Source organism: Akebia trifoliata, unplaced genomic scaffold (assembly GCF_017979445.1).
Source record: "Akebia trifoliata isolate Shusen 1 unplaced genomic scaffold, ASM1797944v1 Contig00350, whole genome shotgun sequence".
Lineage (NCBI taxonomy): Eukaryota > Viridiplantae > Streptophyta > Magnoliopsida > Ranunculales > Lardizabalaceae > Akebia > Akebia trifoliata.
This window is the reverse complement of record NW_028236977.1, coordinates 45,601-71,432: the sequence shown is the minus strand read 5'-3', so window position 1 is coordinate 71,432 and position 25,832 is coordinate 45,601. Positions and strand designations below refer to the sequence as shown.

General features: G+C 34.2%; 2 protein-coding genes across 4 annotated transcripts; one reads left to right on the top strand and one right to left on the bottom strand.

The window, feature by feature from the left end:
• The first annotated feature begins 2,997 nt into the window (after positions 1-2,997).
• On the top strand, positions 2,998-4,967 carry LOC147381569 (large ribosomal subunit protein eL31). 2 transcript variants are annotated; one of them, XM_086430259.1, is made up of 3 exons: positions 2,998-3,101; positions 3,347-3,459; positions 4,483-4,967. In XM_086430259.1, exons 2-3 carry the CDS (start codon positions 3,377-3,379, stop codon positions 4,763-4,765), a joined length of 366 nt encoding a protein of 121 aa, XP_086286385.1. In that variant the 5' UTR covers positions 2,998-3,101; positions 3,347-3,376; the 3' UTR covers positions 4,766-4,967. The 2 variants fall into 2 exon arrangements, with proteins under 2 accessions (XP_086286385.1, XP_086286386.1); XM_086430260.1 differs by having other exon boundaries at positions 3,021-3,066.
• Positions 4,968-9,542: 4,575 nt separating this feature from the next.
• Positions 9,543-20,460, bottom strand: LOC147381568 (histone acetyltransferase type B catalytic subunit-like). 2 transcript variants are annotated; one of them, XM_086430258.1, is made up of 10 exons: positions 20,294-20,460; positions 20,153-20,194; positions 18,946-19,055; positions 17,966-18,034; positions 17,500-17,538; positions 17,346-17,419; positions 17,128-17,227; positions 11,327-11,408; positions 11,054-11,214; positions 9,543-10,379 (listed from the first exon to the last, which is right to left on the bottom strand). In XM_086430258.1, exons 1-10 carry the CDS (start codon positions 20,367-20,369, stop codon positions 9,732-9,734), a joined length of 1,401 nt encoding a protein of 466 aa, XP_086286384.1. In that variant the 5' UTR covers positions 20,370-20,460; the 3' UTR covers positions 9,543-9,731. The 2 variants fall into 2 exon arrangements, with proteins under 2 accessions (XP_086286384.1, XP_086286383.1); XM_086430257.1 differs by having other exon boundaries at positions 11,327-11,414; positions 20,294-20,459.
• Between the last annotated feature and the right edge of the window lie 5,372 nt (positions 20,461-25,832).

Here is a 25,832-nt window from a genome sequence, read left to right as displayed (position 1 = left end):
TAACACTTGTTCATCATATGGGTCGGATTTTGTGATATTCGCAATATTCTTTGTCAACTCTAATATGTGCTCCAAGTAGCGTTCTTGGCTACTCGAAATACGATTCATTTTGAATGAGTGGAAAAATCTCACTCGAAGGAATTATGAAGTTTGTGTTCTTCCTCTTAAACTCTTGTTTCTTGCTCAGTTGCTCTTATGTTTTCTTTTTCTTCTATTGTTGTTGCCTCTCAATCTTTGTTATTGTGTAAACGACTTTGCTTTTGCCGGTTGCCCTGCGAGGGTCGTCTTCTATTCTAATATACTTTTCAGCCTTCTCTGCCAACTCAGCCAATGTCAAAGGCCTTTTCTTCAACAGAGATTTGTACAAATCTGATTCTAGAGACACAACATTTTGATATGCTACCACTATTATTTCCTCATTATAATTTTCTATTGACATGGCCTTTTTTTGGAATCTTTTGGTGAAATCTATGAGGTTTCCCACTGGGTTCATTCTCATAATGAGCAGAGCATCGACATCTCTGGATAACCTCTTGTTGTCAATGTACTACTTGATGAATGTTGAGTAAAGATCCTAAAAAGAAGTTACGGTTTTGCACAACAATCTGTGGAACCATGTTAGGGCATTCCCTTACAAACTAGCAGGAAAAAGCCTGCATAATAGGGTTTCACTATTCTCCCACAAAATCAAGAGCTGCTTGAAATGATGCAAGTGTTCCATTGGGTCTTTCATACCAGTGAACGACGTCAATTTAGGAGCTACAAATTTATTCAACAATTCGACTGCTAAGATCTCTGGGGTAAATGGGGATCCTTGCAGCCCTCTAATAGCTTATGTTGTAGCCAAGCCAACCTCATCGCTCTTGATGACTTCTTTTTCTTTTCAAATCAAATCCTTAATCTTTTCTCTGGTTAAGGGCACTAGGACTCTTATTTGTCTCGCTAGAGTTCTTGCTTAAACTGTTGGGGGGAGCCACCCCTCCCGTACCAATCTGGTCATGGCCAGGCTTTGAGCCATTACGGTCTAAGGAAGCACAATCATCATCATTTGCATCCTCACACAAATTATGACCTTGATTGTCATTTTGTTGAGCCTCCAATCCTTGGGTAAGTGCCAGATTCTCTACGGCCAAAGTTTCCATCTTCTACTACAACTCCACTTGCCATTTCCTCATCTCGTTCATCTAAGCTACCAATTGGTCTCCGGTGATGGGAACGACATGAGGGACTTGCGGTTGGTTGTTACTAGAACGAGTCGATCTGACCGTCTCGTTTCTATGAAAAGGACGAAATTAAAACAAATTTCTGCTTTTATGTGTTCCCACGGACAACGCCAAAGATGTAGAGGTGATTTCGAATTACCTCTGACAACTTAGCTTCGTCATTCCGTCCATATCTTAGTCCTACTCCTCCGATCTAATGGTAGTATCAGCGTAGTATCTACCAAGGATTCTCCAATATTCAAGTTAGCTCTCTAAAAATTAATAATAAACTCTCAATCTCATCCCGGATCCCTACACCTTTTTGGCCTCCTACCTTGTTATCCATTTTTCCTGAGATCTTCCCCGAACAGAAGTCCTCTCATGATCCCTAATCTTTAAGGATCTTCGTATAAGAATCCCTTGTTTTTCGAGGAAGTTACTCAATTTGAAGAGATTCCGCGTTGACCGCATCACATCCTGTTGAAATTCTTGGGATATCCCACAAAATTGGGATATCTAAAAGATTTGTCTTGCTAAATAATTCTACCATGCTCTGCTCTCAAAACAGAGCAGGGTGGATACTTTCCCCTGCCCTAAATCTGGGTTGGGTTGACTTAGGTGCCTCTAAGTAGAGTAGAACAGCTCTGCTTAATTTATTCATTCTACCCACATCTAGACACGTGTAGGGTTCATATGCATTACATCTTTTACCTATTACAAAAATCATAGTAACTAAGTGTTCGGATTCGACAATTATTTGGCCAAGGTTTAGTTATGTTGATTCAGATAAGTTCATGAAATTTTCATAAATAAATCAAGAAAATTCTAAAATTTTCATAAATAATGTTTTTAAGTTTCTTCTCACAATCCATCATCTTCAACTTTCCTTAAGGGTGTAACTTGGTACGATTTGTTTTGATTTGAGGCCAAATTGGAATCGAACTAACATAGGTCGATTCCACCGAATTAGAATCAAAACCAAACCAAAATGTCATTGGAACCAAACCGAGCTAAGGTCAATTTGATTCGGTTCGGTTTGGTTTGGTTCGATTCTATGGATTGCCAATATTCTATAAATTATACATTAGAAGTAACATATTTTAATGGAAAAAAACAAACATATAATAAACATAAGATTTCATACAATAACTCTTAATCTATGCATAAAAAATCATTATTTTATCCATAATAAAGTGTTTAATCTATATCCTAACTCCTAAAATAATTCATAATACATTAATATACATATATTATATATATATATAGTTATTTATTTATTACTTCAAGGGATTCGGTTCTTTACAAACTTGATCCGAGAATCAAACCAAATTAATCGGTTCTCCATTTTCTTAACCCGGAACCAAATCGCAACTTGTAATAAATCGAACCAAACCACTCTAAAGCTATCAATTCGGTTCGTTCTCTGTTTGAATCGGACCAAATTGTACCCCTACTAAAAATCCTATTTGTTTGAGTAGAAGAAAATAAAATTTTGTGGTTAAAAATACCAATTAATTCGTCAATTTTCCGATTTAAAATTTGGAAAAAAAAAAATTGACTTTGTAAAATTATTAAAGCTTTTTCAATACTTTAATAGTAAGAATTATATTTATATTATTTATTATTTAAAATAATCAAATACAACTGTTCAAGTAGATCGGGTTTATAAGTCTGTCTCGTTAATTTTTGAGTTGACTCCGTTGGCTAGTTCAAACGAGTTCCAACTAAATATTGAGTCGCCCGAGTTTCGAGTTAACTCGACGAGCTTTTAAAACAGTTTGATGAACCCTAAAATGTCTCTTTTATTAGGGTTTGTGACTAGGGTTTATTCGGAGCTTGTAATTCATTGCCTCCTCTCAGTCAAGTATCCTCTCTCTCTCTCTCTCTGAATGTGTGCAGGTAGAGATTGTTGAATGATTAATTCATTTGATGTTCTTGTTCTTTTCAGATTTTGCAAATTTTACGGAGTATTTGATTTTTAATGGCGTTTTGTACCCTAGATTCCTTAGTTTTGTTAACGGATTTTCTTATCTTCCCATCAATATTGTCTTGTTAATTATTTGGATCTGAGATAGTTTTGAAATTTTGAATTCTATGATCCGAACTTGTTGTGATTTTGAACTAAAAATATGGCTGAAATTCAGGTTTGATTTGATTGGGAAGGAATTGTGAAAATGGTAGAGAAAGTGAAGGGCCGAAAAGAGGAGGTGCTTACTAGGGAGTACACCATCAACCTTCACAAGCGTCTTCATGGCTGGTAACAGCCCATTCAAATTTCAGTCTCAATGAATTATTTATTTTTATTTTTTGTATGTGAGTTTGATTCCAGGGTTCAATTCTAGGCATCGTTATCCTGTTCTGGATGAAATGAAACAGAGTCAAAGTTCAGAATCATTTCGAAATTTCATAGAAATAACGAGAACTTTTTAAGCAAGGTCTTAGCCGAATTGTGACATCTTGATTCAGTGATACTGAGTTCTCCCTACCCTAGATCTTCTAGTTTTTTTCATTAGTCATATAAGGTTTATCATTTTGACTTTGTTTGTGTTTGATGTTTAGCTCCATTTAAATAATTGTCAGGAGAAGTTTTGCACTTCCGTTATGAACCAGTTTTAGTGGTCCATATTTGGTTAGAGATTTTCTGCCAACTTTGAAAGCATCATGAAAGCTGAAATCACAATAGAAAATGAGACAAGACCCATCTTTTCTATAAGGTCATATTTAAAAATAAAAAAATAAAAATTCTGATGGCAAAAGAAGGGGGGTGGGGGGATCAAAAACATGATGCATGATTTCATCCTGAGTACTGCTTTCACAATTAGGACCTGCTTTGTATGCCTGAAAAAAGTCCTAAAATTTACAAGTTTTTGTGTCAGAAAATTTTGGACTTAGAATTTGTTTGCCGTGAAACTTCACGAAGTTTTGTTTTGATTTTTATCATGACAAAGATTTATAGAATTTCTCTAGGAAAAACGGGTCGGTAGAGTGCAATCTAGAATTGGACCTCTGTAGCATTTTGTTTTATGTCCATTTATAGGTGTATCTAGCAGGGTTAATTAGGAAGCACTGTTCATGGGCAATCACATTTCAATATGTCTTTAGGCAATCATGACATGAAGTAGTACTTCTTCCATGGTTTAACCATCTGTACGCTACAGAAATAAAAATCTTCTGAAAACCACTGAAATGAAAATATAAATTTACTTTATGAAGTATGAGCCAAAATTTTCATCTGGATTATGTCATCATGGTAAAAAGTAGTCTGGTTTTCTAACAACAGCACCTTCAAGAAGAAGGCTCCCAATGCCATAAAAGAAATTAGAAAGTTTGCTCAGAAGTCCATGGGAACAAAGGATGTGAGGGTAGATGTGAAGCTGAATAAACATATCTGGAGTAGGGGAATCCGTAGCGTCCCGAGGAGGGTTAGGGTTCGCATTGCAAGGAAGAGAAATGATGATGAAGATGCCAAAGAAGAGCTTTACTCACTTGTTACCGTCGCTGAAATCCCCGCAGAAGGTCTCAAGGGTCTGGGCACAAAGGTCATTGAAGAAGCTGATGATTGATAGATTGATTTTTGTTTAGAGGAGGATCCCTCTTTTTTACTAGAGGGAAAGAAAATTTTGGAATTAGTAAGACTTTCCATACCAGTTCTTTAAAATTCGTGCTCCGTTGTTTAAGAGCTCATCAAGATTGGCTTCCTATTTTTGGTTTGTGTTGATTTCCATCCTTTTCTTCTTCTATGGCTTACACTTAAGTTATCTAATATTTCTATCTTCTTTCTTTTTTCCCTATGTGTGTGTGTGTGTATATATATATATATGTAATCAGTAGCCTATTTTATTTGTAGTAAAATGATCCTATGAGAAAATGGATTTCATCAGAGAAAAGTTTTCTTTGTGGGAGATGTCAAAAAGTGGGTTGTTTTTTAATTTGAGGGGTATACCTATATCATGATAATAGTAATATATTTTGCCATTCCAAAGAGAATCATTTTCCTTGGGGTTGGGTAACTTGAGTTAGAGAATATTTTATTTTCAACTTGGATGGAATTATTATCTGGAAAATTTTCAATTATATATACTTGAAAATCACTTTTTTTTATAAATAAATAAAAAATCTCATGTTATAATCACCATACCTATCTCTATGTGATTGTGGAGAAAATTCTCTTCTAAGACTTTTGCCTGCCTGGCATATTTTCTGGAATACTATCATAAACTTTGATTTCAATGCTAGTATTGAAGTAGCGGCAGCAGCAGTAGCAGAAGCTCTCTGGTGCTCGAAGTTGGATAAGTAATCACAATTTTCTCAAAATTGGGATTTATAAGTTGAGAGATGAACATGCCAATCCAAGATGGGATGATCTATTCTAATTAGTATGGGTTATGATTTCTTGTACCAATGAAAAGAAGTAATTGCAATTGCCACATACTCTATTCCATTTTAGAATTAAAATACTTTGAATGATATCAAAGCATTATTGCAAGGGAAGATCGTCGATTAAGCATCCACTTTGCACATAAATGTACCTATTTGCCATACTAATTCCTTGCTTAATGATACTAATTGATTTTCATAATTTTGCTAGATGCCGCTAGTAATGACATAAAGGAAGAAACTCTGGTCTCCCAAATTGGGCTAAAAGGAAATGATGCTTGCTGCATTACTTCGAGAATGGTCCAAGGATCTGTGTAAGGACTTAATTGAAAATAAAATACTGTCTTTGATTGCCTCCCTACCTCCAACTATTGTTTCTTCCCAAAATTAAGAATCACAGAAGATATAATACTTGAGAGCTACAACACTTAATCAATCTCTCAATCATTAAAGTTCCTTCTAAAACCCCATGTAGTACTCATTCCCAATGATCTCATAAAAAATTAAACCATCATGCATTTCTTACACGATAGAGCATACAACCTTGAAAACTACGTTATGAGGGGAGATGCGCACCACCTATCTTCCCAAAAATGGATCCTCTCACCCTTCTCGGATTTTGACATTGTGTTTAGATTGAGAGAAATGGAGAGAAGAGAAGAGAAAATAAATGAGTCTCCATTTCTCTTGTTTGGATTGTTAAGTGGGGAGAGAAGAGAAAATAATTGCAGAGAAGAGGAGAGAAATAGAAATAAATCCTTTAAAAATATTTTCACTTTTTAGATATTTTAAAATTCCAAAGTTATCGTAAGTTCCCTCCTCTCAATCCAAACATGATGGAAGAGAAGCTCAGTTTCTCTTCTCTTTTCTTCTCGTCATTGACTTCTCTTCTCTCAATCCAAACATAGCCTAAGGATACCCTTCCATGACACACCCATACAACCACTTAAAAACCTCACATACCCACCCACCGACCCTGTCGCTCCTATACTTGGCACTAACAATCCCCCTCCGAAGGCACTCAATCACATCCAAACCTCTATAACCAATTTCCCATTAAATCCTTATTCATTTGACTTAATTTTCAAAAGCCTTACCCCTCACACTTTTTTTTTTTCAAACAAATGAAAATTTCTTCAAGTTTGCCCTCCTTCAAAGATGCATTTATCAGTTTATTCAATTTTGCCCCACATTCTTTGGGAATAGAAAATAATGATAAAAAGTGCACAAGAACACGTGCTAACATACTTCTGATGAGCGTAATTTTGCCTCCCCTTGATAAATATCTAACCTTCGACGATACTAAACTTACTCACACTTTTAAACACTAGATCCCACAATACCATACTGGTGTATGGAACCCCCAATGAAAGACCCAAATAAGGTGAAGAAGATAAAGAGCCAACCTGACAACTCATCGTGAAAGCCAATCAGTCCAACTCTGACATATTTCATGGCAAATATCGTACTCTTTCTTAAGTTAACTGAGAATCCAAAACCCGTATCAAAGCAAATATCAAGAAATGAAATTGGGAGAAAGATGAACTAATGAATAACAATGTATCATCTGCAAAATGCAAATGGGATACTAATGGACCTTTATGGCTAGCCACAAACCCAAATAAGCTTCCATTAGAAACCACTCTTGATCTCATTCTACCTCCTGCTTCTGAACAATAACAAATGGAAAGAGTGTAAGAGAATTTCCTTGCCTTAATCCTCTAGAACTACTGAAGAACCCATATTGTAGAGAAAGATCAAGTAAAGACACATCTAATTGGAGATTGGAGATGTAATCGACCTCCCTTAACTACCCAACTATGATTCTATGGGAGCTTTCTTCATTAATCGGCCTATCCTTATGTATGATAGAAATGAGATAAAGGAAGTGACCACTTTAGAGTATTTCTAAACCATCAATTTTTGTTGGACATTCCTCGTCTTGGGTGTTAATATTAAATTTACACTCCACATACTTTACCTTGGTTCTACTTATTTTTAAGTCATTGGACTTCAAGACCTCTCTCCATAATTTTAGTTTTATATATGCTTCTTCTCTCTAGTTCCGTCAATTAATACTTTATAATTGTAACTAACACATACAAAGGTACATGCTATTGGATACACACAGTTACTTCATCAGTAACTAGAACAAACAAAGATAAATTCAAAGTCAATCCCTAATGTAGACTAATTGTAATTGAGAACTCATTTGTCTCCTCTGTATTTTCCCTTACAACAGCTACAACTCTTGCATAAATATCCTTAATTATGCCAATGTACCCATACAGATCTTTTTCTTTTCTCTCAATACCCACCAATTAGCTCTATAAATGCTTTCTTCGTATAATTTTTCTGTACAAAGATTCAAATTTTATCTATATTTCTCTATCATTTGTCCAAATAGAAAGGGTGGCTTGATGGTTGATCTCTACCTGACATAAAATTAAATTAGTTCTTTGATATGTTCATTTCTTGTATTAACTTTTGTTCAATCACTCTTTCCTATATTTTCATAACATGACTCTTAAGAGTCGATATCCCATACGGTGTCCTATTCCTATAGAGAGGAACAGTGTCTACGTGGCACAATTTGATTAGAAAATAAATACATTGGACTGTGTGACCAGCTTGATTAGAGGTGTTTCAGGCACCAATAAAATTGTACCCCATATACACTGATCCTATTTTTTTTTTATATAGGAACAGGACACTGTATTGGATCCCGAGTCTTAAGTATAATATTTCAATAGTTGGTATACTTCTTCTTAATGTCTCTCTTATTCTTATATATTGGTAATTCTAACATCTACCCATTTTAATCTTAATTAGAGCTATTTTTATTTTCAAAATCCTAATTCTACGGAAATACAAGTAACTTCCCAAATCTCACTCGTATCTCTTGTTAGTTCTAAATTTCTTTAGTGATCCTCATTTAATAATATCTAAAAATAATCCTTCTCTAACCTCATCTCCTACTATTTTTCTCATCTTCACCTTTAATGTACTTAGCATTATTTAAATATCTTCTAATTTTACTTTTAACTAATCTGTGCCAACTTGTAAACTCTTTCTCACCTTGTTTGTATAAAAAATACATAAAATTGAAACATAATTCATATTTTTTGTTTGAAAATTTTCTTTTCCAACCAAAAAAAATAAAAAACAAACAAATGAACTTGTTAAAGTTTAAATACGATGCCCTATCTTGCATAATCCTACTTAAGGGTGAGTAATAACTTTAAATATAGGTTGTAAGTCATTTCCTAAGAAAAATCACATTTTAAGCGTTAGATTTAATTTTATCATGGTAAATTATTTTCCTTCTAAAATTCTAGCAAAATGTGGATTTCATCTATCCACATGTATCCATTTTTTTTTGTCTTTATTTACTCTCTCCTTTCTTCTTCTTCCTCTTATTTTTTTTCCTAAGGTACAATCAAACGCTTGATATCAAATTTTCATGTAATCCATTTTACCATGGAATTTGAAATCAACGGAATAGCATTTTCCATGCAATCAAATAGGCCCTAAGAGGAAATTATACAAAAACCTTCACAAATTGGACTTTCGATCAAGGGGTCTTCTTCCATCATTGGAGATATCCAACAACGTGGTCCACCAGTTCAACAACGGATTTCATAGAAGGTCCATGGAACACTCACAATTTTTCCTGAGTTGGTAAAATAAAATGATTTTGCTTTTAACATAATAAACAACCAATGGGAATGTGTATTCTAATAGCTACATTGCTGTTTTGCTCAAAAGACAAATTGATTCAAATAAGATCTTTTGTTTGTTTGCAGAATGTACTGCGTGTAGGGGCGGGCATCAAGCCTCCTGTTAACCAATTTTTTGGGTCTTTCAGGTTATTTTCGCTACATTTTAACTCTTTTATTACCGATGATAGCCGGGGTAAGCATTTCTGTCACCACATAAGATAAAAATAATTCAAGCAGAATATACAATGAAACTTCACCATGACACAATTAATTTTGTAAATCAAATATTCAAAAGCTCTTAAATAAGTAAATACTGAAATACAAATGGAGTCACAAGTTACCTACCAACAATATCATAGAAATCCATAAACTGCATCAGTACCAATATTATTAAGAGCACAACACAGAATTACTCAGAATGGCTAAAAGTTCACATTCGATATGAAGATACCTTTTGTGCTATCTCCATGATCTCTTTCATTCGTTCATCAACTAGTTGATTCAATTGCTCTTCCTGATTGGTTTGATTTCTCTCAATTTCAGTGTCAATACTGTCTACATTTTCACTATCCCTCGACCGAAACATGACAAATGCCATTTCATGATCATTTGGAACTTCGATTACCCGTTTACCACAAGTCCCGGAATCTTTCCCTATAATGTCAGCCTTCATTCGGTCAGAAATAAGGGTTCGATAGTTCTCCATATATTGGTGGTCATTGGGATCAAGGTCAAGATATATGAGAATCTCCCAACATTGGATAAACTGCTTTTTGTTAATCTTCATCTTTTTTCTGACATCTTCAACTGCATTTAAAGGTGGGTCTGATTGAATCTTGTAGGTTTTCTTTGATAAGTTCCCTTGCTTCATTTGTGAAGAAACTGAAGTAATAGTAGGTTTAATGGTTTCAAAAGCAAGCAAGCGAAGGATATCAATGCAAGTGCGGACACGTTGGAGGTAATCTGATGGCTCTTCAACCGTTACATCATAAACATTTTCAGATATCGCAAAAGAGTGAAGAACTTCTAGAAGGTGGCGACCATGACCTTGGCCTTGGTAGGGAGGCAGTACAAGTATCTGCCACCAAAGCATATTATCATATCAGACATACTAAAGAGGATACAAAAATTAGTCATGACAGAATTATTTTCCTGTCTAAGAAACGGAAACACTTTCAACTTTTTTTTAGATAGCTTCTATTGTCACACCAACTTTTACTAACGCCAGCCCAAGATGTGTTCTAATTCTTTGGTGATTTACAAATGAATTGGGGTGGCATTAGCAAAAGTTGGTGTGCCAATGGAATCTCTCTTTTTTTATTATTATTTTTTTAAACTTGTAGCTCCGAGCAATCCGTAGTTGCAGTCGTAAAAATAGCTTTGGCACAACCCAGATTCATGTTTAGGCTTCTCAACACACACAATCAGTGTCTGTCCCAGTATCTTAAAACGTCATTTTGTTAATATAGAAGGATAAAAAAATAGTTTTCCTGATTGATTAAAAAAATCTCTTAGTTGATTTTGGAAAGCTTCAGCCACAATGCTAATCCGGAAAATGTTTTAATCAAACATAAGAATAACCGATTACGGAGGATACAGATGGAACAACAAATCATAGTGCTCAAGGCATTGGAGCACCATTCAACCAAGAAACATTAGACGATCTAGTGACTTGGGCACTGATATTTGGTGCCCAAATCTTTTTTTTTTTTTTTTACATAACTAGAATTGTGACTATATAAGGCCAGGTACCTGACTGATACGCAAGCGTGAACTGTCCGGGTAGTGGTAAAACCGATAAACAGTTGCAAAACCAAGCAATTTAAAATGAATATCTCCGTGTTGATCTGTTTTCCTCTGAACCACAACAAAGATATCCCATCTTGGATCAGTTATGTCAATAGGACTGCCACCTGAACCAAAGGAGACTACTTGTCACAGATTGGCATCACATATGGATTGTCACAAACAAATATAAGCAAGAATCAAATGCTCCCATAGTACAAGACAAGGTGTAAGACTTACCATCAAGAAGAAGAAGCACAAGAGGTACTAACCGACAATAGAGCTCTCCAACAGGCATGCTATTTACAGCCATGCGAATTACCTGATGCTGAGGAAGGAGAATCAAACCTTCAAATACACATGTATGCCAACCAAAATAGAAAATAAAAAAGGCAAAAGATTAACAGAAATAGATCGAGAGGAAATGAATGTTGAGCAATCAAGAAGTAAAGTGTACATAATTATAAGGCATTGAGCAAGGACAATAAGATAGACGGATAAGTAGAAAGAGACTAGAAAATATATATATATTAATGAAATTAGTGCATAGGAACGAAAGAAGTAATCCTGATAAGTGATTAAAGTCAATTGTGTAACACTATTTATGTATGATGCATTGTAATAGGGTATACTTTGATACACCAAATCATGATCATGTGAGGATTAGGATAAGATTAAGATAGATTTCGATTGGATATATAGAGTTTCTTTCCATTTATTGGGCATATGCAAGGAGACCATGGAAAGCACCAGTTAGAAAGTGTGATGTGGAGTAAAAAAGTGTAAGGTGGGTGTAGATGCAACTTGTTTGGACGCTTCTTTGCATTCTCTCACAAACCCAGCAGAACCCAAGTCAACACAATTTTCACCTTGGATTGGGCTCTAGTTGAGCAGCTCATGCTCAAGCTCAGATTGTGCAACATTTTGGTCAAGGCTGTCAATGGGCTGGGTGATGGGGTTTGGGTCATGTTACTCATATTATATAATCTTACGCATTAAAAGTCTTGACACCTATCTTGTGTTGTCGTGAAAACCCATGCTGGAAGCAGCTCCCATTTTTCAAAGTAGTAAACCCCCAATTTCCCTAGCACTTCATAACACCACCAAAAGATACCACTAGCCACAAATCCCAGACTTCTAAGACCCAAACTTTATACAAAATTTCTGAAGATCCCGCAACATAGAATATGCCTAAAATAATAAATAAATTGAAAAGATGGTTACAGATATGGTCCCCATCATTCAAAATGTCTGAAACTCACAAACAAAGAACATGCTTAAAGATTATACAAACCAACATCCCTATTATACAAAATTTCTGAAAATCCCAAAATAAAGAACATATATCGAATATCTAGAACTAGAGGAAGTCTTTTTGCGATTCGGTAACTACACAAATTGATCTAACCCCATATTTTGGGAACAAATACAACCCTAAAATTTCTAATGCGGAACAGAAATCAAGTCAAATGTCATGGTTTCCGATGGAAAATTTGTAATTATTTAGGTTTTCACTTATTTGGGTATAGATTTATCGTTTTATTGTTTGGGATTATTTTAGATTAGTTATCTATTTAGTTTTCTGTTTTAGAACTTTAATTTTATGTTTTTTGGGTTTATTTTCATCTTTTATTAGCTCTTGGTCTTAGTATAATATTTAGGGGCACTTTAGTAATTTTACTATGTCTTTTATTTAAGTATATTAGGATTTGAAAAATAAGAGAGGAAATTATGAAAATTAGGTTTATTTATTTAGTATTTTAGTTTGACTAGAATTATTGATTTATTTTCTTTATAGATTGTATTAGGGTGTTTTTAATTAATTACCAACAAAGATTTTGATGAATGAAGAAAGAGTTTCTTTTATGGAGTAAAGTGAGTTCTCCACCATTCTTGGTGTGATTCCAAGAAAATTCGGGGAGGGGTAAACTAAAAACCCACACAGAGATGAAAAAAACATCTCAAAAATATATAGAGTATCCTTAGGGGCATACTATGAAATGCAGCTAGGGTTGAGAGGATAATGAAACAACGATTAAAATAAATTGCAAAACCCAAAAACACTTTAAAAAAATTGTAATCCGGGGAAATTTTCAAATTGTTGATTGAGAAGCCGATGAAGTGTTTTTTCTTTTTTTTTTTGCAGAAAATATTGTTCACGCAGCACCATTCACACAAAAAACATTGCTCATGGGACACTGTTCAACAAGCACTAATCATGCAGAAAACATTGTTCATGTGGCACTATTCACGCAGTACTAATCACATGACAGTATTCACAAATTTATTCTTAAAATTGAATTTTGGGACTTCAAAACTATCCACCAATTCCTCAAACATTCATAAACACCATAACCAAACACAAACCAAGTCCTAGATAAACATCTACGTGCAAACAAACAAACCTCAAACACATAATCTCTTTTTGGAATCTAGGCTTTAGGATTTGGAAGTACCGAATTGAAAAGGGAAGAGAAAGGGATTAAAAAGAGGGAGAAAAGAAGAGAAAACGAGCAAATCTAATGGTAGAAGTGCTCTAATACCATGTTAGAAGATTAGGGTTAAGGAGAAAACTAGAGGAGAAATGAGTAGATCACTCCCAATAGGGTTTGACCCCTCTTTTATATTAAAAACATGTGGTTGGTTGTGTGTGCTTAAGTATTAGGGCCGCACGACCTTACATGAATGAGAAATAAGACATGGGTCATGTGGGCTTAAGTATTGGGCCCACACAACATTAAATAAGAACTCTAACACCTATACTTTTGAAACTCAAGCTACTCAATTGAACACTATCAGATGAGTATTTTTGCGATTCAATAACTACACAAATTGATTCTAACCCCTTATTTAGGAAACTAATAAGACCCTAAAATTTTCAATACTTCTAAGTGTAATGATTTCTGCCACCCCTTTCTGACATACACCCCTATCACAGAACTGTAGATCATTTGCCTCAGGATACGCATAAGCATAAATCTTTTTCTTATGTATCTCGAGGAAAAAGATCTACGGTTCTGTGACAGGGGCGTAAGAGGGGCGTCATATTATCACGACTCTTTGACATACCCCCTCTTATGCCCCCATCATATTTTATTTTTTTTTCAAAAAAAAAATAACACCACTACGATGAAAATAAACCCATTTTTACCAAACAACTAATTGAACTGCTAAATTTTAGTGGGGAAAACACAAACTTAACCCACATTGTAATTTAGAGATTTGCAAGATATAATCCAACCCAAACTCAATTAAGTCATTCAGATTAAATGGATGTCTATCAGAAGAGATAAAACAAATCAAAGAGTTTAACTAGCCAATTGTAAGACCACAACCCATCAACACCCTCATTTTAGAATGTCGAGGTGGCACAAAGATGGATCTTAAAAGTTAAATCCTCAGACACTTGTTGTCTTCACTCAACATCGGAACCAATGTTACAACAAAGGCAAGTCCCGAGTCACTCGTAGATTCAGTTCTTCTCCTTCAAGAGTTTTGGAAAGACATGTTCTTCCACCACGATCTAGGTTAAAACCTAGAAATCAAATGTTAAAGACGACATACAAAAGGAATTGAAAAAGATAGAGGTTGAAGATGACCTAGAACACAAAAGAGATAAAAGTGAGTGACGTAGCAGAAGCACGTGAATCAATAGATTCAATAAAACACCCAAAATCAATTTGAATTAGTAGATTCAATGATAAACAAGCACTAACTTGAAAGAAAAAGAAGCATGAAGCTAAAAAGTAATTAAAAGATAAAAGATAATTGGATTGATTATTGATTTTTGGATTTGAAGCTCCTTATATAAGATAACTCCATCACAACAACTTATAATCCTACTAAAACACTAAAAATTAATATTCCTAACCTATTTATAACATAATATTAACTTTTTAATCCTATTAGAACTCAAATTAGAGATTTCTAAGCACTTCTAATTATAGTTTAAATAATAAAAACAAATTTAACAATTAGAAACTAACAAGGAATTGTACTTTTAACATAACTATGACATAGAAATTCTATTAGACGTAGAAATAGAAATCCTACTAGAAATAAAAATTTAATAGAATTAGAAAACTATTTAGAGCTGTAGATGTCCTACATCAGTGAGACTACTAACACAATCAGAGAGAGGAGATGGAAAGTCGTGAGAAAGGATATTTGATTTACAATCTCGAGATCCGTGACAAGATTAAATCTCAACCCCTACTTTGTGAGGAGATAAAATTGAGATAAGGAGAAGGGGGAACCTTTGCCCCTTATCTTTTAGATAATACTATTATGGTTATATTTATTATATATAGAAAAAATTCCTAGTGAACCAGACCATAAAAAGGCTCGAAAACTTGTGAGTCAATACGAGCTTGGACATAGGCAAATTTTTATTTGGCCAAACCTAATATCAACCATTAGAAGGGAAAAGTTAGGTTTAGGATTTTGAGGTCCAGTTAGGATCGGGCTGATTATGGACCAACCAGGACCATTGACAACCTAAGTTTGCTTGAGTAGATCAAGGCTCGAGTTAGGTTTTCCCCCAACCACCCAAGTTGCACCCTTAGCTTTGAGAGGTCAAGGGGAAGTCCAAAAAAGATTTCGATCAATTTAAAAACACTTGCAGAAGCATGCTTTCAAATAAGATATAGCCATAGGTTAAATGGAAAGTGTCACATGATTTGGTTGTAGTAATGCTTTCAAACATTAAGTGAAGCAAGGTATGAGATTGGCTAGCATTTCAAGGCATAAGATGTAAGCCTCACATGCATGAAATTTTTAAATAAATAATATCATATATAAATAATTAATATTGAAATTGAAATAATAATAATAATAATAATAGAATAGCAACCACATATTTCCAAAAGAAAATTTAAGTATGTATTTCCAAATTTTAAGTTTCAAATCTTCATAATTGAATTATAAGTCTTAATCCCAAACATGAATAATGTTAAATAATATATTTTAATTTTGAAAGTTTCTACACTGAATTATTTTTATATTTATTATAAAATATAACAAAATATTATTTTTCAATAAATTTCGCTGCATAATACAAAATACTAAATAAAATTATGCATGGCCCAAAACACTTCAAAAAATTTCTTTGATCCATTATTATTTTACATTCGAATTTATTTTTAAGTGCACCAATTATGTTTCTTTTAGGTTAAATTTTTTGTGTTGCCACTGGATAAGCGAGATTTTAATAAAATCAATAACTCAGTGAGGACGGGAATCGAAACACTTCAAAAAATTTCTTTGATCCATTATTATTTTATATTCGAATTTATTTTTAAGTGCACCAATTATGTTTCTTTTAGGTTCAATTTTTTGTGTTGCCACTGGATAAGCGAGATTTTAATAAAATCAATAACTCAGTGAGGACGGGAATCGATCCTAGGTCTATAGTGTCAAAACCCATAGAATTTACCAACTAATCCAACTTGCAACTTCATAAATGCTGCAACTATGTTGCATGCCAATAACAAAAGGAATTAGAAGATGATGATAAGAATAAGAAGAAAGAGAATAGAGATGGGAGGTAAATGGAAAATACAATTAATAATCTATTTTTTAAATGACAAAACAAATAAATTAACATGAGGCATATGCCTCGATTGAAAGACATACGCCTTTTAGACACTTCACCTCAACTATATTTTACTTTCTTCCTTGGGCCTCAAAGCATTTTTAATGAACTTCACCTTAAGGCGCGTCTCAAGACGTAAGTCTCACAGGCCTTTAGAAACACTGTAAATACCTCAAATATTTTAGATAAGTCTCACATGCCTTTAAACTAGAGATTTCAGAATTTCCAAAAGAGACCCAATGCAGTCTACAATCAAGATACTAAATATTCAATATTCAGGTAATAAAAATTGTGTAGACATATCCATGAGCTAACATACAGCATCCATTTTGGCCTCTATTTTACAATCTAAGTTTATATCGCTAGTCAAGAGTCCAGTTCCTTTGGCATCTGTTGCCACAACTAAATTATAATGCATGTAAAAGAAAGAAGGAAATATGAAATACACCTCCACTGTAAAAGCCTCTGATTCCAGCTGATTATTGGATATGCTATTGTGTCCCTTGGTGGCTTCACAATGCACAACCTCTCCATTTGAAATGACATTTCTGAGACCATTGAATCAAATGAATAACAAAATATTGACTAAAAGAGATTTAAACATGAGCATACACAAACAAAGGTAAGTTTAAATCATTGATGATGAAGGTAAGTAATGGAACAAACTTGATATGCCTGTCTGTGGAGAAAGTTTGAAGAAAATCATCCTTTTCCTCAATCAGAGATTCACCAAATATTTTCTGTCGTAACAATATAATGCTCAATATGAATGCAAAGATGAAACCAAATAATAGCTTAACATGGGTGATTAACGGGGTACCTGAAGAGCATGCTTCAGATCTGTGATCCCCTTTCCACCCTTACAACAATGAAATAATAGCTAATGTTAGAGCATTGCCATAAGATAAAAGGCTAAGAAATTCAAGAAACAAAACCTATTCAAATTTGTCGATAGTAGAAATTAGTTAACTACCTAAGGAATCCCAATAACCAACTTAAATTTGGAGATGGGAATGTGTGTGTGGTGGCCCGGGGGGGGGGGGGGGGGGGGGAAGGGAGTTGACCTAAGGCAAGTGAGCCAACCAAGTTTTTCTATCATTTTATTTTTTATGCATTGCTAATCAGGATTAGTGTAAAGCCTACTTGGCTGTAAACGGATCCATCCGTCCAAGGTATTTTCTAGAAATCAAATATACACAGTATTAAAGCTATGTACTTACTAACCATCATTGTCATATCCAAAACAGGGGAAAACAAATAAATAATAATAAGCAGGCAATACGTACATCAGATGTGCTCTGGAATGAAATATCAGCGTAAGCATGAAACGATACGCTACTCAACCAAATGTTAATCTGCATCAAATGTGTTAAAGGATTTTAAGAAAACTGCACTGAACTATGTAACATAATCAGAAGGTTTTTCAAACTTTAAACAATAATAGAACTATTCCATAACATAATAAATATAAGTAGATTTATAGTGAGAATGCCAACAACAACTATATTTTTGTTTAACAACTTAATAAAGAAGTATTGTTGAATCATTCTTTCAGAAAATTATTTATAAAAGAAAAAAAAAAAAAAAGACAACCATATATAACGAAATGTGAACCCTCATCAAGCGAGACAATACAGCTAAAAACAGAAGTGTCTGACCTACATAAGCACTGATAAAACATTATCCAATTCACAATATGTAGATAATAACTTAAAGATGGAAAGGTTTGGCTCAACATGGGTTGATGTTAAACCAACACAAACCAGAATCTAACATGAACTCAACTTTAGTACCAATTAGGTCAACCAGAACCGGACCCTGTAGCCCTAAATTGAAAAGTTGAGGTTTAAGATAATACAAAAACAAATATGAGTAAGTTTTCCAATACCACTTATAACATGAAATTTTCTAACATAGACTTAAATGGAATCAAAATGAGATAAAGCTTGTGTGTAATCTTTGAATTATTGAATTAAGATATCATCTTGGTGCACAAACACAGGGCCAATTGGCATAAATCATACCAACATGTGAGAGGAATCACTTCAATGGAATGAAGAATCTCCCTTCACTCACAAGGTTTCAAAATCTTAAAAATAACTTTTAATTCATTCTATCAAAAATAACTACTCCATCTCAATTTATAGACTTCACTAATCCTCGGCTTCCCTATTCAAATCAAAACAAAGCAATGAAATCATATGGGTTATGGACACCGCATGACATCTATGAGAAGAATTAAAATTGATATGAATGCGAAGCAAACCTTTAATTCTTTGTGTCCATATATTCGTCCATCTTCGTCGAAAAATTGATTCAAATCAACTGGATCAATATGAAAGCTATCTCCAGCACCCACTTCCTCTTTGTTATTAACTACACAATAGTTTTTCATAACAAATGAACCTCAGTAAGAAAAATTAAGAGCGATTTAGTGATATACCCCTTTGACCTTAATCATCTATTTGACTAATGCATAACCCAAATGAACAAATTTCCCCATTTTTATTACTACATGTTAATCCATCTGAAAGTGGACAACCTTTACTCATCAAAATTCTGTGTATCTAGCCCCAAAGTGACATGTGGCTTGTGTCAAAAGATATCTCAATCATTCATACCATACAAATAAACAGCTAGGATTCATACCATGATTTACAAATAGTTGATATTTTAAGAAATTATTTTCTTCTTTAGTACCCCCTTCTTTGCTATTTCAAATGTAACCTGAATGCCCTAAATCTTTGATATACGTTGATTCGATCAAAAACAGGAAGTGGAGATCTTCAAACTAACTAGTTCAATGAAAGGTAAGATTGAGAAACCAAGCTAGAACAATCACTTAAATATCAATAAACATAAATCTCAAACCTATTATTCAAGGTCAATGGGATACCTATGGATCATTCACATAATAAACTTTTACTTTTTTTATTGGTTGAAGTACAAAATTTGTTTGCCTATTTACCTTAAATCGTGTATTTGTGATAACACTTCTGAAGTTCAAATGGAGGTGGCCCACCTTTAAAATTCAGACTTCAGAAGCTTTATTTCTTTTTGTTTCGTATCAAATTTCAGACTTCAGAACCGAAATTCAGAAGTTTTGAACCAGCAATGGGGGATGTTGGATGAAACTTCTGAAGTCTGATCTCTAGTTTCCAGACTTCAGAAGTGTTACCAAACATATCATATGAACCCATTCTTCAACATATTGACCCCTCACTTTATTTGAACCATTGAGATGGTATCTCCACAAGCCTGTGTCTCACTGGGTCAACTGAAGAAGAACAAACTGCCCAAAGACTACCCACTTCTAGAGGGAAAAAATGATAATATCAAAAACTGGTAATATTTCAAATAGAGTGAAAAAACAAAAACTAAGGGTTTCACAAAATTACTCAAAATAAACAAATGAATTTGTGAAAAAAAAAAAATACATAAGATTCAATTGAAGATGAAGAAACCCATTATACCCAGAAAAATTTTGATGCAATCGTTCGCCTCAACTCCAACATCTGTAAAAAAAAAAAAAAAATACACTAAAATCGAGAGTTTCTGATGGAAATACATGCAGGAAAGAGATCTTGTGAAGTTTTAAATCCGAATATACTCACCAATATTAGAGAATCCGACCCGCCTTCGTTTCTTAGCGTCTGTAGTTGGATCAGTTGCAGCTTGTTTCAGACCCATTTGAGCTAATTAGGGTTGGTTTTCAGAGCGGGAAACAACAAATGAGAGAGAAGAGAGAGGGAAAGGCGGGAAATACCAAAGATGGGTTTCTCACTTTCTCGTCTATACTTTTTATACAGAACTTTTATTTCAACACTTTAACATTTTACTAATAACACACTCATCTCATTTCACCAATTTCAAGGGTGAATCTCCCCTTCTTGACTGGGATATGAAGAAATTCTTAGTCTCATACACTATTCATTTTAATTCCCAAAACATGTTTTTCTAGTGAATCATCATTTTTACAATCTACGAATTCATTAATAAAATATCAACAATTTTGCCATGTCAACAATTTCACTGGTACTTTATCAACGAATTCGTTGATTATAAAAGTGATGAATTCACTTTGAAAACAGATGTTAAGAATTAAAATGAACAATGTACCAAAATTGGAATTTTGACATAAATTGTGCACGTTTTGGGAAATGTCTCTAATTTCAAAATAATGGGGATGTTAAAAGGAAAAAAAAAGTGTGCTAATAAAATCTCTCATTTGGTATTGTAGAGAGAAATAACTGTACAATTATCTAGACCGTACACGTGTCCAAGCCAATTGAGTGGTACCATGCGCAGATCAACGTGCGGGCGCTACCCAACAGTAGGGTAGGTCAAATTAAAAATCTCCCTAGTCTTACTAGAAGGACAATGTAGATGCGTGATTCTTAATTTCGAATATCACTTCTACGAAGGTTTGCAATCGCCGCCATTCATTTTTATAAAAGAGTGTGAATGGTCACCTAATATATATTTTTTAGAAAAAGTGTCATTTTTGACATTTTAGTGACTCTCATATGGATAAGATACCAATCAACCTAAGATCAGGATAAACAACTCGATTAGAGAAAAATGAAGGTGTTAGGCACCCCTTTCTCTCCACCAAGTGGTGGTAAACTCAAAATAACTCGGTCATTTTTTAATGAAAATGAAAATAAAATAAAAGTGTCACGTGTTTGACGACTTGTACCCTAAGAAGGGGTTTGCTTTCGGCTCGAATTATATGATCATCTTATTGAAGGAGATGATCCTTATAATAATTTAACCTTGGGAACTACATATGTTTGTGAAAAGTATTGGCTAATGATTATGGGTCTATTCTCATGGGTTGAAAAGGATCCAAATACCAATTGTCTAAAAATAGGTTGAAGGATTAAAACGGTTTTATTTTAAAGGTGGTTACAACCCCTATACTTTCAACCGAAATCAAAGTTCGACTTATTGAAAATAGGGGAGGGGAGCATAATATCTCAAGGATTTTTCTAAAAAGAAAAATTAAAAAAGTGAGAGGGAAAGTAGAAGATGGATATGGAGAGGGAAGAGAGAAAGAAAATATGTTATCCTCAACCCTACCTTGAAGTCTTAATGTCTTCTTCTTCTCTTCTTTCTTTATTCTTTTTCTTTGAGTCCTTAGTGAGTTATGATAGTGTGATTTTTTTAGAGTAGATGAAGTGAAGGGAGTAGAGAAAAGATGAGTAGAAAGTTGAAAATTTAATTTTTTTATTTTTTAGACTTAGACTTGGAACCCATTTAGAAGGTGATGGGGGGTATTTATAGGGATGGGGGGTTACTTTTAAGGGCAAAATAGGGTGAAAAGTTAAAAAATAATGAGTTGTGTAAGGAGTTAGGTGTTTAGATTTTTGGAAGGATGAATGAGATTGTGACAAGTGTAAAAAAGGTATAGAGATGGAGCGTTTGAGTGAGTTGATTGAAGGGAAGGGGTGTGGGGATGGTTTGTGAGAATAAGTTGAGGGTAAATGATGAAGGGAGGTGTGGGTTGTGATGTGAGTTGGTAGTTATGTTAGAAAAAAGGTGATAGATTAGGTTTATAACATGGAGTGTAGGGGTGTGAGTTGGTAGTTGTGTTAGAGAAAAGTGGAGGGTTAGTTGGGTATGATGATTTTTGGGAGGTGAGTTGTGGTATGGACAAGTATCCATTTGATAATCAAAATTTGATTGGTTGATATAGTGTGGGTATTGATTTGTGGATTTAAATGGGTTTGGGCTTTGGTGTGTTGGTATTAAGTTTTTGGAAAGCTTTTAGGTTATTTGGGATTGGTTAATGTATATTTTAAAATTAATTTTTGAGTCACCACCATTCATATTTGGAAAAAGGTGTGAATGGCTACCCGATGTTCATTTTTAGAAAAGCTGTCATTTTGGCGTTTAGTGACTCTCGATGGATAAGATACCAATCTAACATTGAGATCAAAGTAAGCGGTTCGATTGGAGAAAATGGAAGGTGTTAGGCACCCTTTTCTCCTTACCAAGTGGTGGTAACCTCAATTCAACACAGTCATTTTGATTAAAAAATTATGAATAATTATAAAGTGCCACGTGTCGATAACTTGTACCCTAAGTAAGGATTTATTACTGGCTTTACTGCTGACTTTAGTTCATAAGGATCATCTCATTGAAAGAGATGATCCTAATGGACATTAGCCTTGGAAATCATATTTTTGAAAAGTTTTGGCTTCGATTACGGATCCATTCTCATAAGTCGAGAAGAATCCGAATGCCGGTTGCTACAAAATCATTTGAGGGTTTTAAAATGATTTTATTTTTGAAGGTGGTTACAACCCCGATCTACCAGAGATAGGAGTGAGAACATCACATCTTAAAATTTTCTAAAAGAAGAATTAAAAAGAAGTGAGAGGGAAAGTAGAATGGGGAAATGGAAAGGGGAGAGAGAGGGAGGTATGTCCCACCTTGAAGCCTTAATGTCTTTCTTCTTTTCTTTCTTCTTCTTCTTCTTTTATGTCTTCTTCTTTGAGTCCTTAGTAAAATATGACTATGTATTTTAGAGTAATGTGAGAAGGTTGAAAGTGAAGTAGAAGAGAGTAGAGAATAGAGATGAGTTGAGAGTAGATTTTTTTTTTTTGTAAGATTTGGTGGGAGAACTAGTCCCCATTTATAGGAAGATGAAGGGGTATTTATAGATGTTTAGGGGTTACTTTAGGGATATAGTGGGGTGAATTATTGGGAGAGTAGAGAATGACATAGGTTTTGAAGGTGGGGGGATGAAATTTAGAGTAGAGAGGAATGTAGTTTTGTAATGAAGGTAAATGGGTAATGTTTTGATCTAAATGGTTTGGATCTTACCCAATCCATTTGGGTGGAGTGTTGGGTGAGGTAAGATAGTGGTGTTTAAGAGGGTGGTTGATTAGGTTTTGGGAGGGTAAGGGAAATTGTGACATGTGACAAGATATGTGAAGATTAGGGGTTTAGATGAATTGATGAAGAGAGAATAAGTGTTTAATTTGAAAGGAGGGATATAGGTTTAAGTTGTACAGATGGATTTGTAGAGAATGATAATGGTAGGTCAGGGGGAGGTATGGGTTTGTAGGAATGATGATGGTAGGTTAGAGGGAGATAGGAGTTTGTAGGGAATGATGATGGTAGGTTAGGGGAGGGTGATGGATTGATGTGAGTAAATAGATTTTTTTAGAGAAAATGTGATGAGTTGATGTATGAGTAGATGATGTTTAGAGAAATGGTGATGGGATCGGTAGTGGGATGGGGGAAGTGATGTGGCGCCCTGCCAAACACTAACACAAATCCCTATGTCAAATCTCGAGGTATTAGATGACATCTCGAAATTTCAGCATGGTCTCATCTGTTTATGTTAGTATTCCAAGGCGTTCAATCTGCACTTGATAAATGACATACAATCCTACATATATACATATAAAATAGAATGCTAGCGGAAGCCTTATATACATCTAATAACGTACGATAGATCAAAGTGCGGAAGCTTATATACAAAAATTTCTCACTCTAACAAAAGTCGTAACGCTCAGAACAACATCTATAATATTCATGGACAAATTGACACCACTAGGGGGTGTAACCCTAATATTTACCAGGTGACGAACTCTGGCTGTCATCTGACCCATCAGATGATCTTCACTCGTGCTCTATACCTGCCTCGCCAAGTTCTGAATTTGAAACTAAAAAATAAAGAAGGAAATGGTGAGTAACAATGTACCTAGTAGGGAATCAAACAATTTCTGTCAAAAATCTCTCCTAACATGAACGAATAAACATACTGAATCATTTAAAATATGCAAAGTTTTACAGAAGAAACTACGATTAACTAATACATATAGCTAGGGATGAGCAACTAAACATTTTAAAACTCACATTATATCGATCAGCAGTACTCACTATAATACATTCTTTTTTTATACAAATCTAATTGATCAAATGAAAATATTAAACGTGCATTTCATTTTATATATATCAAAATAAGGCAACAAATACATAATACATAATGGTGGAGTAGTGAAATTAGAGAGTTGAGATTCACAACTGGATCTCTCCAAATTACGACATGATGTTTCATAATAAAATAGTAGTTCCTGATTTTGTGGCTGGTCGTTGTTTACTACACTTGTGAGACCATTTATCCGGTTCAGGCTGGTCGTTTGACGTGACCATAAGCAATAGGTCTCTTTTCGATGTGTCAGAACGTTCGACTACTATAGATTGTTAGTGATCACTGACTAATCATCTTCATTTATGCCTATCACGCATGCATGTGATTCCCAAATATACAAATCATTCGTATACGACCACCTTTACATTACAAGTTCACTGGTAAAGATAGAGAAGAATAACCCAGATTCCAATTGTGACTCCACTTTCATACGCGTCCTATACCACGTATGAGCTTGGTGGTCCTTACTGTACATCCCAAGATAGTACATTACTCCGGATGATATGACGCACTATCTCTTCAAGCATTCACAGACTCTTTAACAGCTCACAAAATAGCTACATATATATATATATTATTTTCATTTGAAAACAAAAGAGAAATTAACAATACAAGATTGAGAATGGATATCCAGTTTCCTACCATGCAAGTATGGCCATCTGGCTTAAAATAAATAACAGAACGGAAAAGTAAACAGCGTCTCGCACTAACAGAAAGTAAATAAACATGCAACCAGTAACATTATCCCTGGATATCCGTTTACCAACCTACACATAACACAACAATGTAAAATACAAACATTACCCCTCGGGTGTGACTTTGACATTTTATCATTTTATACCATTTTTCTCATTTTCGAATTTTACCGTTTTCAATCTTTCAAACAAAATATCCATTTTCTGATATTCATCAATTCAATTTGAGTTCATTGAATATTAAATCATTTTTTCCAACTATGAAATTCATTTTTTTTCAATAACATTGAAAAAGTACCAAAACTTAGATCAAAACAGGGTTCGAGCGGTGCGCAGAACCTAACTAACGGAAATAACCCAGTGAGATATCCTACCCACGTATATTTTATTATAAAATACAGTTAAACATATCAAACATGTAAATTCTGACGTGAATTTGAAATAATCAATTAAATTCTATATTTTTAGAAACTTACCACAAATTTTTAATAAAATCTTAAATGTAATTTT